Genomic DNA, 11,760 nt, shown 5'->3' on the forward strand with positions numbered 1-11,760 from the left:
AAGAGTAACACATTTATTTGTTATTAAATCATTTATGATACATCGGGAAGATCTTTCGTACATATTTTACAACAATTAAAACAGACAGAAAAAAAAATGGAGAAGGAATATCCCAATTTTTTTTTTTTTTTTAGCAGGAGTGATGATTGCAGCACTGAGTGGGAGAGCAGTGACACGAGAGGAGATGGTCACAGATGCAGGATTGTACCATATTCTAGAGCGTGCATAAAGATTGCAAACTGTCATTTGTTAGGTTGTTGAAATAATTATATTCTAAACTGGCCCTGTGCTGCACTGTGCTCAAGTTCTGCTGCACCATTACGTTAAACTGACTTAAATGTCAAGTGCATGGGACGCGATCATGTGTTAAAGAATCCTGAGGATTAAACAGCAGATGGATTTTTTTTAAAAAGATCAAGAATGAAACAAAGAAATGTGGGTGCGCCTTACATAGGTAGGTCCAGTTTAATTAAAGGTATACTGTGCATGAATTATCAGTTTGTAATCACATTGAAACTTGGAGCCTCCTCCTCTGCTCAACACCACTTAACGCAAACACCTCCCTGCTGCTGACCACAGTTACCAGAACGCACACAGCCCAGTGCACCACCTGCACCATCACATACCTGCATAAAGCAGCTGCTCAAGAGTGGTGTACCTGCAGGAAAAAGAGTGATGATGTATCTCACAAATATTTGATCCGTTAACCTGTTTATCATGTCTTAATGGAATATGAACAGCTACGCTAACAGTTGGATTACTGACCACAGAGTGTAGCTGTCCTCAGTCCAGCTCTCTAATAGGCGAAGTAGTAGACAATAATTACGTGTCATGATGATAACATAATTACAATGCATCTGTTGAGTTACAGACAGCGGTCAATGAGCCAATAGCAGCATTAGCTAATTGGGTTGGTGTCCAGACTTTAGCAGAGGTTCAGACACAGACGACACAGATTACAGCGACACAGATAACAGCGTCAGCCTGGTCGTTAACTTTTTATTAAGTCCTGACCTCACCAGTGTGCTGGTTTTGGCTGGGAACTACACACCCTCTGTCCCAGAAACATCCCGACCACGGCAAAATAAGAAGAAAGTACAGGAAGAGGGCAGAGTGCAGATAAACACATCACCACACACTTCTAGTGGATCAGAGGTGATGATTGAGAGGGATTCCTTTTGTAGGAGTCTATACATTGTTTTGTTTTTTTTTAGCAATATCCTGCATAGTGTACCTTTAAAATTTAATGAAAAAAAACTGCAGATGAAAATGATCATGACTGTACATTCAATGTTTCATTTCCAAAGAAAAAGAATATAACCAATACTAATTATTAGCTTTTTAAATTAGCTGTACAAGTAACTGAACCTTCACTAGGCCTCGCTCCTCAAAGGTTCAAGTTCATTCATTGTTTGTGTTTGCTGACTCTCTTGGCATTTAAACAAAGCCAGCACTTGAGTGCTTATTAACATTTACACATATTTCCTGTTTGAATTATACAGTGCACAAAGGGCGTATCACAGCAGAGATGCACTAGAGACAGTGTAAGAGATGAACTGAGGCAAACCTAACTTGTAGCTGGAAACAGTCTCAGTGACTCACAGCCTGATGCTCCAGCACAGCTAACTCTCATGCATCAGTCGTCTAGCCAGGGCTGGAAACACGGACCATTAAAACTCCATGGTAGGACCTATTCATGGCCCTTGGTCACCAAAAATGCTAGACTAGCTTAAAATGAGTGACCTATGGCTGCTGCAAGACTAACCTCACCTGAAGTCAGCACAGGGTTTGTTGTTTTCAGCATCCATTGTCTGGGCCATTGTGGCTAAGCTAATTTAGCATTGATAACCAGAACACAAGAGTGTCTGTAACACTGGCTTCCATGTAAATCTACAGTCCCGATTCACCACAGTTTCACATCAGTGAGCTCCAGGTCCCCCATGATCTCCAGCTGGTCAATGCTGCTCAGGTCCTGCACCCGATGTCTGAACTCAAACAAGTGTGAGCCATTCACTGCCAGCTTGAACTGATGGGGCTGACAGAGGATGAGAATCTGACCAAAAAAACAACCAACACAGACGAACAGACCATCATTACAGAGCACACAGACATAAATAATTATAGATGAATTTCTGATTATTACACACTTAAAGTGGCAGACATTCAGCACAGCTGCAGCAGACAGTAGAAGGCCTTCAAAATAAAGGTAAGTCGTAGACGCTTCCTACCTCAAAGTACTCCCCTGAGGAGAAGGGAAAGAAGGGCAGCTCCCGCTCCTCCTGACCCCAGGACTCGCTCAGGTATGAGTTCCTGATGAACACACCTGACTTCATGCGAGGGTTCAGCTGGAGAGCGATGTTCTCTGTGCCGCTGTTGCGGAGGTTCACTGTAAAACTGGAAGAAGTGCGGACTAAAGGTAAGTCACTTTTTCTAAAAGAGACTACCAGAGGGAAATGTCATTTACATCAGCAGTGTAAGAGTCACGGGGAAAGCTTCATCAGTGATCACCTTACCTGTGAGGATACATGCTGACCTGTCCTTTGATTGTGATGTGCTGTCCAGGGCTCAGTCCTTTCAGTATACTGCCTTTGTAAGGGAGGCTCTGCAATGAAAACAACTGTTCATACATGTTCTATGGTTGTTTTTAGTAACCGTCTCTAAAAAAATGTAATGTCCCTCAATCCAAACAGTCCAAAAACTCAAAGATATTGAGCTTTCCATCATATATCACTAAGAAAAGCTCACATCTGAGAAGCTGGAAACTGGATTATTAGTCAAAGGACAATTCCAATTTATTAGAACTTTAGTGGTATTTTCATAGTTTTGAACACCCATTCATCCATTCTTCAGGTAATAATAATAATACTGTACTTCATCAAGTTAAATGCTCAGGAGTAGTCAGATTATTTCCATCTTTTCAGGTGCTTTCACTTTGGATTTTAGAACAACCTGTCTGCCTGAAGGCTCATATTTCTTTCCCCACTGGCCTTTGTTGTAGTGACGTTGCCGTGTTCCCCGATCTCAAAAATGAATGTAGTGACCAAAGATGTTCCCATGAAAACTGGACTACAAGTTGCAATAAACCAGAAAATTCCTGTAGAAGTCTGAAACGAACAGTCTGCAGCTCAGAAACAAAGGCATCATTTAGGAAATGTGATGCAGTGTTAGCGGCGTCACAAGATACTGAGCACATTCAGACGGGGTTTGTGTAGATGACGCAAAAAGGAAAAACTCACCAAGTCACCTGATTCTGAATATATTGCCTAAGTGGGAAAAAAAGCTCATTTAGAAATAATTCAATCTGATTTGTCTATAAAACAAACACACATGAGAGGACAACATAAAGCAGAGACAGGATGGGAGGGTACTTACTGAGTTTGGGATGTAGCCAATAGCGTGCACCCTGACTTTCCCAGATATAGAAAACGTGTCAACTCTGTTTAACGGTATTTTGTGCTTGTATTCCAGCAGGTGAGCACCATTTACTGCCACCTATGGGTGAAGACAAGTATCTTAGCGGCCTGTTTTTCTATCAATCAAAAGGCCACGTGCATTTATTGTTTCAGGTACTACACAGGCTCATCGATGCCTTCATCCTTCACAGCGTAGGTTCACTGACCTTGAAGACGTCATCGTGCACCAGGATAATGGTCTCGAAGGGGGCTCCGCGTTTGTAGGGCAGCTGATGGAGCGTCTCCTCTTTGCCCCAGCTCTCCTGCAGCAAGGACTTACACACCACGCAGGGCGTGCCTTTGAAGCGAGGGCTGAAGTGGAGGGCGACGTCAGAGCGCGGTTTGGTGCTGCAGCCGCTCGACAGGTCCACCTGAAACCTGCAGAAAGGGCGCACGCCAGGGCCGGATCATCAAGCAGGTAAAGGGTTGTGGGGTTTGGCAGGTCCTTTTATAGAGGCCCTGTGTCAAAATCTACCTCCAGAAAATGATTTTTGTTTGACAAAACTCAAGATTACGATCATAAAAGTTCCACAAAACTGTAGGAAAACTACTTTTTACAAGGACAAGAATGAACTTTCAAGCTCAAATCTACCACAACTGACAAAACAGGTGCATATACACACCAGTGATGGAATGTAACTAAAGTACTTTTATCAAGTACTGTGCTTCAGTACAGTTTTGAAGTAGTTTTACTTGAGTACTTCCATTTTATGATACTTGTACTCCTACTCAATGCTAAATAGAATCAACTCATAAATTATGACGCATCATTTAAGGCCGTGTGGGATTAGTCGTTAAATGATTAAACGTTGCTAAATGAGCGAATCAGAACTAGAAATATTTGTTGGTTCAAATTACTATTATCTTCTAAAATACAGTTTGGTTTTTGAAGAATGTGATTCAATTCTGAATTGGGCCATTCTGCATAACGGGTACTTTTACTTTTGGTACTTTATTTATATATTGATGCTAATACTTATGTACTTAGAGCTTTTTGTGTCAGCACCTAAAAAACAAGCCAACATTTACATGAAATGAAAAAATACTTGTCTTCAAAGATACACAGAAACAACACAGAAGTAGTTCAATGAAGTCAGTAAAAACAGCTGATATATATTTGTGTGTGTCTGTGTGTGGTTCAGAATAGGCGCATACATTTTCATTCATATAAATATTCCATCTGTTTTATTTGGTTCAGACTTTGTTAAATTACATTCATGAACTGCACAGAGCTCCATGAGGCAGTTTCACCTGAGAAGGTTACTGACTGCCAAAGTTTTAAGAAGTCTGTGAAACACTGAACTACACTCAACAGGGCTTTGAAGTTTTTCAAGGTGAAAGCATCCCATCTCACCTGTCAGCATCTGGGGGCACGGTGCCCTGGATGATGATGATCTCCCCAGGGTGCAGGCCTCCAGGTATGGGCCCTGTGTATGGGATCACCTGAGGTGGAGAGCTGAAGTTAAAGACACCTACAGTGACAGCAGCTAAAGACGTGAAGTACGGGAGCTGACGTGAAACGCCTCTGTGCTTCATGGATCATGAGGTGGAACATACACTGAGCGTCTGAGAGCTGTGGTTAGTTCACGTCCAGTGTGCAGGCAGGCCGTTCAAACCCGGACAACACAGCCAGCTGCACAGTTTTTAGCTGGATTCTAGGGGTCTATTGATCACTGCATGATGGCATCAGAGAAACAGCAATAATAATAATAATAATGATAATAATAATGAGCGTCTTACCGGATTCAGGACAGTGTGTTTCGCATTAGCCACAGACATCAGGCTGCTGGTGTCAGGCTACAACATGCAGCTGGGCTGAAGGAGTGTGTGCGTGTGTGTGTGGTGTCTGCGGTGGATGTGAGCGGTCTGTGGCTCTCTGCTCTACACGGGGATGATGGCAGTGGGCATCTTCTCTCCATCGGCCCACGACACCATGCGCATGCGCAGAGCACACCACGTGAACAGGTCCGCTGGACGCCGCACAACGACGGAGCCCCCAGTTCTGTGATTTTCACTGAAACGTTAAATAATGTCTAAGCTGCATCTCACCTGCAAGAGCAAATTAAAATGAATAATGCACTTAACGGTCCTCTCTCAAAGAAATGTCCGTTTCACAAATGCGACAACTGTTGGAAAGATGTGGAACTATGGATCTAATATATTATTTGTTCTAACTAAATCTGTATTTTTTGTTTATGTTAAACCTAATAAGTTGTATGCATGAGGGCACACTGAAAATCAAAAGTAAATGCTGTCATTTTCTAGTTGAATTGTAGAAGAAACAGTCAACATGTACGAGCAAAATGCAGTCCTAGTTCGACAACTATTATTATTTCTATTATTTTATTATTATGTTATTATTAACAATATTAACATTGTTGTTTAATACTACTACCTCAAATACTACTACTACTACTACTAATAATAATAATAATAATAATTGATGATAATAAACAGTAACAACGATGATAAGAATACACCGAAGAAGAAGAAGAAGAAGAAGAAGAAGAAGAAGAAGAAGAAGAAGAAGAAGAAGAAGAAGAAGAAGAAGAAGAAGGATGACATTAGAAAAGCTGGAGTAATTGTTAGTAATGGCACGTTAGAGACTAATTGTCAACTGATATTGCATCTAACTGCTGCTGCACATGAACCTTAACGATGAAGACATTTTATAAACGGTCTGTAGAATTTCTTTTTGATTTTACTTCATTAGTTTGTTATTTTTTTTCTGTTGTTCCAATAACTCTCATTCCTTATGCTCGCGTTAACGCTAATCAGTTGAGTTTCACTTCCTGCTCTTGGGTCACGTGGAGGAAGCCACTCTCTGGCGCCATCTTCTGTCCAAGTCCTACTTAAGTTTTCGTTTCTCTGGAAATTGAAGCTCAGCAGTGACTCATCAAGCTGGATAACATGGGCCTTGGTCAGTATCGCTTTTACTTTGACGATACTGGTACACCTCCTCAAAGCTTCTATGTTTTCCTCGTTAAAATAGTACATTGATAGTAACCACAGCTGATTTCTTGGATTGAACCAGATGAGCTGGAAATGAATAAGTCAGTTTTCCATCTTGTCTTTCAGGTACAGCTATTGCCATCGGAGCAGGAGCATGTAAGTATATGGAAGGCCTTTATAGATCATGCTTCTTCTACTGATACACACTACTTCTTCTTCTGATTTTTAATGCACTTTATTGGCTAAGTGTGTGTGCACATATAAGGAATTTGATGAATGTGTGTGACTCTGTATGACCAGCTAACACAGAGCTAAACTGATATCACTCATGACCTGTTTGAAAGTGGCCTAACATACCAGCTCACCATCAGTAGAAGCACACTCCCTGTCCATGTGCAGTAGGTGCCTTGGCTCTGGCTCCTGTTGCTCTGGGGGGCGCAGGTTTCACCTCAGCTGGAATAGCAGCAGGCTCCATTGCTGCTAAAATGATGGCAGGTGCTGCAGTTGCTAACGGAGGAGGAGTAGCAGCAGGGAGCACAGTGGCTGTTCTGCAATCAGCAGGTAAACACCATTAACCAGGTATTTCTATGGTGGTTTTAACCTTTTATCTTAATGGATAACCAATAACCCAGAGGGAATCATGTGGTCCTGTGTAATCTTGCTTTAGGTGCAGCAGGTCTGTCAGGAGCTGCCTCTGCAGCTGTGGCCGGTGCTGGAGGAGCAGTGGGATGGCTGGCGAGCTTCATCCCCAGAGGATCAAAAACAAGATGAATCTGAAATAACTTTAATGATGAAGTGTTTTGTGCAATAAACTTTAACTTTTAAAAAATGGTGGTTCAGTGTGTCACGTGTGATTACTTCCATTCCTCATGAGGTCCGCTTGAAGGGACACAGAGTGAGTATCTGCATGAAGTCGTTCACTGGTTCATGAAGTTGTTCATGAAGGGTTTCCACAGTAAAGTTGTGGACTCTAAAACCAAAACACTGAGCTGAAAGATGCTGTAAAGCTCAGAGGGGAGCTGCATGGACAGGAGATTATCAGCTCAAGGTTCATAACCATTGAGTGACATTACATCAGTGTTTCTCATTTCCGGTCCTCGGGCCCCACTGCCCTGCGTGTTTTAGATGTTTCCTGCACAAACACACCTGGTTCAAATGAGTGGCTCGTTATCAGGCCACTGCAGAGCTTGATGACGAGCTGATCATTTGAATCAGGTGTGGTGGAGGAGGGAAACATCTAAAACATGCAGGGCAGTGGGGCCCGAGGACCGGAAATGAGAAACACTGCTTTACACCATCACTTGATCTGTTTGTTGTGTACACCGTAAATCCTGTCAAGCTCTGCAATACATTGTTGGACATAAACATCAGCTCCAGACTGTTCTTCCTCAGACAAGTCATTCAAAGTGACACACTGAATCAAACTGAGTTTTATGGCCATCACTCAAAGTATCCTCCCGACATCAGTTTGCTTCCATGGCCTTAACACTCACACACATGTTCTCCACTTCCATCAACAAACGAGGAATCAAACTATCCCGGCCTGCTCACTTTCAGCCTCTGCCCTCTGGGAGGCACTACAGGTCTATCCAGCCGTTGCTGATCTCGGCACATGGAGCTCTGTGACTCTGTGACGGCCTTATCTGATTCGAACTTTCATTTCTCGAGAAAAGATACTTAATCCTCAGTATATAAAGCTAAGCCCAGCTCAGTGATCATCAGAGCAGAGAAAAACATGGGACTCTGTGAGTACCACAGCTCCTTTGACGATGCTGATACTTATATTTACATGTTCTTATAAAAATGCAATAATGATAGCAAATGTGTCTTTAAACAAGGTGAATTGTAAATGTTGATTTCTGTTTCGTCTTGTGTTTCAGTGACGTATGCAGTGCTTGGAGCAAGTAAGTGTTTGCAAAGCTTTCATGGATCACCTGTGTTTGCTTTTCTGCTGATTTTAATACACTTTCTTGTAGAAAAGCCACTTCAATGCTCAACATGTCATGCACGATCCATCCTGTAGCGGTCTAACAAATAAACACATTATCATGAGAAACAAAGCTCCTCTGCTGTGCTCTCATGCAGCTGGTGCAGTGGTTGGGGCTCCTCTTCTTCTGGCTGGCATTGGTTTCACATCTGCTGGAATAGCAGCAGGCTCCTATGCTGCCAGCATGATGTCGGCTGCTGCAGTCGCTAATGGAGGAGGGGTGGCAGCAGGGAGCACGGTGGCTCTGTTGCAGGCAGCAGGTAAAGCACCATGACTTTCATTTTTAAAACGAATTCTAATCTTGAGAACAAGTCTTTCTCAGCTTCTCCTGTGTAATCTTGCTTTAGGTGCAGCTGGGATATCAGGATGTACCTCTGCAGCTCTGGCTGGTGCTGGAGGAACAGTGGGAGGGCTTCTTTCACTCATCATCTGAAAATCATGAAGGAACGTCCTATATTTGCAATAGATTTTCTTTTGCCAAATATAGGAGGTCATAACATGAAATGGTTTAAGTTCAGATGATATCAAATTCTCTAACTAAACAGCTCTTTTGTCATGTCAGACAACTGAAATGTTTTGTGCAATAAATCTTTAAAATCACTGGTTCATTGTGTCTCCTTTAAATATTTGTCTTCTTCATAATGTCTCAGAGTTTCATATACTCTCAATTTGAATATATGAAAGAAAGCGCTCACTGGTTCATAAAACTTTACACACAGTCACTTGATCCATCTTTCATAATAGTATTATATTATTAGTAGATTGGTTAAAAAATGATGGAACTATGGCAGTATCTATCTATCTATCTATCTATCTATCTATCTATCTATCTATCTATCTATCTATCTATCTATCTATCTATCTATCTATCTATCTATCTATCTATCTATCTATCTATCTATCTATCTATCTATCTATCTATCTGATTTAGTGGTAAACTCTACTTTGCCTCTTGTGCTCATGTACATAATGTTTTTAAACAGTGAACTTGTCTGTAGCGGTTAGCAAATATTACAGGAGTGTCACATTTTCGATTAGCTGTGTCTTGGTTTGGGGTCTTGGTTTTTGTTATTTCCTGTTTAAATATGAAAGAGTTTTCCTCATGTGTCACCTGCTGCTTTACTTTCTGTGTTTCCCCACATTTGTGATTGTTTTGTTTCACCTGTCCCTCATTAGTCTTCTCTCCTTTGTGTATTTAAATCTGTGTTTTCCCCAGGTCTGTGCCAGTTTGTCATTGTACCTTGTGCGTCAAGCGTTCCACGCTTTTCCAGTGGTTTCCTGTTTTTAGCGGACCATTGCTTTGTTTTTCCAGACCTTGTCTGGTTTTTGGACTTGTGGCTTCTTGCCTGCTGTGTTGTTTGCCTGGTTGGACTGCTCACTCTCTTTTTGACCCTTGCAGATTTCACCATCCCGTACGCCATTTGTTCCGAGCCATTTTTTGTATTAAACCATTTGAACTGCTCCAGCTGCACCTTCATGGTCTGCTTTTGGGTCATAGTCCTGGTTTTCCTGTCCTCTGTGTGACAGGCTGAAAATTGTTAGCTAGACTGTCAGACAACTATTGGATGAATTGGCATGAAATCTGATGTAGTCATGTTCTCACAAGATGAACTGTAATAACTTTTTTGGTGACCTCTTGCTTTTCATCTTGCAAAACTAACAATAATCCCAATGTCTTAAGCTGCATGTTGTCTTTAAAGCTAATATCACCATGCTGGATTATGAACATTGCAAATATTACAGCTGCACAGCATAAGCATATGTTGTCACTGTGAACATTTTAGCATGTGGACATGTAGCTGTGTGCCTCTGTGTCTTTGCACAGCCTTACAGAGCTGTGAGCATCAGGGGCGGACTGTGTTCTTGTGATGGGTTGAATAATCAGCAGTGGACCAACATCATCGGCCTCATGTGTCGTGTTTTTCGTGTCCTGAAGTGGTCTGGAAATCTTTATGTATAATAGTTTAAGGTTAAAAATGTTTACTTCCTGTTATAATCGGTTCAGTACAGTATTTTGTGCTTCATGTTCAAAATACCATTCTAACTCTGCAGTCTGAGTGCGGGTAGTGGTTGCAGTTACCAGAGGGAGACAGCAGAGGGAGTGTAATGACTGAGGGGAACGCCCTAAGTGCATCGTAAGGTGGTTCAACAACATTACACTGAACATGAAGCACAAACAAACACAAAATACTGTACTGAACCGATTATAACAGGAAGTAAACATTTTTAACCTTAAACTATTATACATAAAGATTTCCAGACCACTTCAGGACAGGAAAAACACGACACATGAGGCCGATGATGTTGATTATTCAACCCATCACATACTTCCCCTCAAAATTAGATGTTGTCCTCAACATCATTACCTTTAACCTTTAACCTTAAGTGTCAAAATGCAGTCAGACATATTCAAAACACTTGTTACAGGCTGGAACTCTTTTGTTACATTCTGTTTTGTGTCAGTCCATTTCCTGTTCAGTTACAGGCTTAAACTCTTTTTTTTTCCCAGAACACATAATACATATGTCCAATATCTGAATAAATGTCAGGACTGTTCACAGCATGGCAGTTGAATTCACCACAGTCAACTTATTAACAAAGTCCTCGACTGTGCAATATTTGTGATATCACTGACACTCTGCTCCATGAGTCCCTGAGTGCATGATATTTTCAGCTGTCCAATGCAGAAAGGAGTCTTTCAGTTTACATCCCATACAGGTAAGGATGCTGGTTGCAGTAAGGCTGCACTGGTTGTGTCCATACTGGGGGGCTTATATAAGAAGGCAATGCAGCAAGACTGTAGCAGGATGGAGTTCCAATTTTATCATATCTGAAGATCTTTGGTGGCCTGCGTTGTCTCTGAGGCCGCTGAGGTCGCACCTCAATTCCATTTTCTGGCGTGTCATCCACTGGAGGCAGTGATGTCTCCTCCTCAGCAACAGGCATGTTGTCCTCTTGGATATCCTGGTTTTCTGGTAGGTTGCCATCACTGTTCTCTGCCTGGAGTTCTGTTGTAGGTTCATTTTGGTCTGGTGCCATTACATCTCCTGCTGTAACAGGACTCTCTCTCACTGGTTCCGATGGTTGAGCGGTGATTTGAGGTGGCATGAAATAATAATCACCGTCGTCATCCTCTTCCTCTGAATCCTGGCTGACTGTATCAGTTACTGCAGTTTTCCTTTTTTGTTTCACAGGTTGATGCACTTTAACTTCTAGAGGTAGGTGATCACAGGGTAAAAGGAGGTTTCGATGCAGAATCCTCGACTTTCCTTTCCCTTGTTCAGATCTCAGCTCATAAATGGGAATATCCTCTCCCACTTGCCGAAAGACACGGTCACCTGGGTACAACACAGAGCTCCTGACCTTGCT

At 42.0% G+C, this 11,760-nt stretch overlaps 2 protein-coding genes and 1 long non-coding RNA gene across 3 annotated transcripts; 2 read left to right on the forward strand and 1 right to left on the reverse strand.

Annotated features, from left to right (window-relative positions):
- Positions 1–5,394, reverse strand: LOC139342578 (galectin-8-like). The gene is made up of 8 exons (XM_070979769.1): positions 5,193–5,394; positions 4,807–4,895; positions 3,620–3,830; positions 3,373–3,492; positions 3,237–3,263; positions 2,514–2,602; positions 2,229–2,394; positions 1–2,053 (listed from the first exon to the last, which is right to left on the reverse strand). The coding sequence occupies exons 1-8, from the start codon at positions 5,229–5,231 to the stop codon at positions 1,904–1,906; spliced, it is 891 nt and encodes a 296-aa protein (XP_070835870.1). The 5' UTR covers positions 5,232–5,394; the 3' UTR covers positions 1–1,903.
- Positions 5,395–6,273: 879 nt separating this feature from the next.
- On the forward strand, positions 6,274–7,235 carry LOC139342554 (interferon alpha-inducible protein 27-like protein 2A). Its single transcript, XM_070979729.1, has 4 exons — positions 6,274–6,372; positions 6,531–6,560; positions 6,804–6,965; positions 7,072–7,235. The coding sequence occupies exons 1-4, from the start codon at positions 6,363–6,365 to the stop codon at positions 7,173–7,175; spliced, it is 306 nt and encodes a 101-aa protein (XP_070835830.1). The 5' UTR covers positions 6,274–6,362; the 3' UTR covers positions 7,176–7,235.
- A 1,254-nt stretch (positions 7,236–8,489) lies between these two features.
- Positions 8,490–8,995, forward strand: LOC139342601 (uncharacterized). Its single transcript, XR_011603050.1, has 2 exons — positions 8,490–8,651; positions 8,739–8,995. It is a non-coding gene; the product is annotated as an uncharacterized lncRNA (long non-coding RNA).
- The last annotated feature ends 2,765 nt before the right edge of the window (positions 8,996–11,760 follow it).

This window comes from Chaetodon trifascialis, chromosome 14 (genome assembly GCF_039877785.1).
Source record: "Chaetodon trifascialis isolate fChaTrf1 chromosome 14, fChaTrf1.hap1, whole genome shotgun sequence".
NCBI classification, from domain to species: domain Eukaryota; kingdom Metazoa; phylum Chordata; class Actinopteri; order Chaetodontiformes; family Chaetodontidae; genus Chaetodon; species Chaetodon trifascialis.

Excerpts from the sequence above, each read along its gene's own strand:
- LOC139342554 (XM_070979729.1), top strand. Across the intron at positions 6,561-6,803 it reads TGCCATCGGAGCAGGAGCAT|TAGGTGCCTTGGCTCTGGCT; the intron begins GTAAGTATATGG and ends GTCCATGTGCAG. Across the intron at positions 6,966-7,071 it reads GGCTGTTCTGCAATCAGCAG|GTGCAGCAGGTCTGTCAGGA; the intron begins GTAAACACCATT and ends ATCTTGCTTTAG.
- LOC139342578 (XM_070979769.1), bottom strand. The coding sequence starts at position 5,231 with ATGTCTGTGGCTAATGCGAAACACACTGTCCTGAATCCG. Across the intron at positions 2,603-3,236 it reads ATTCAGAATCAGGTGACTTG|AGCCTCCCTTACAAAGGCAG; the intron begins GTGAGTTTTTCC and ends TTTTCATTGCAG. Across the intron at positions 2,054-2,228 it reads CCTCAGGGGAGTACTTTGAG|ATTCTCATCCTCTGTCAGCC; the intron begins GTAGGAAGCGTC and ends TTTTTTGGTCAG.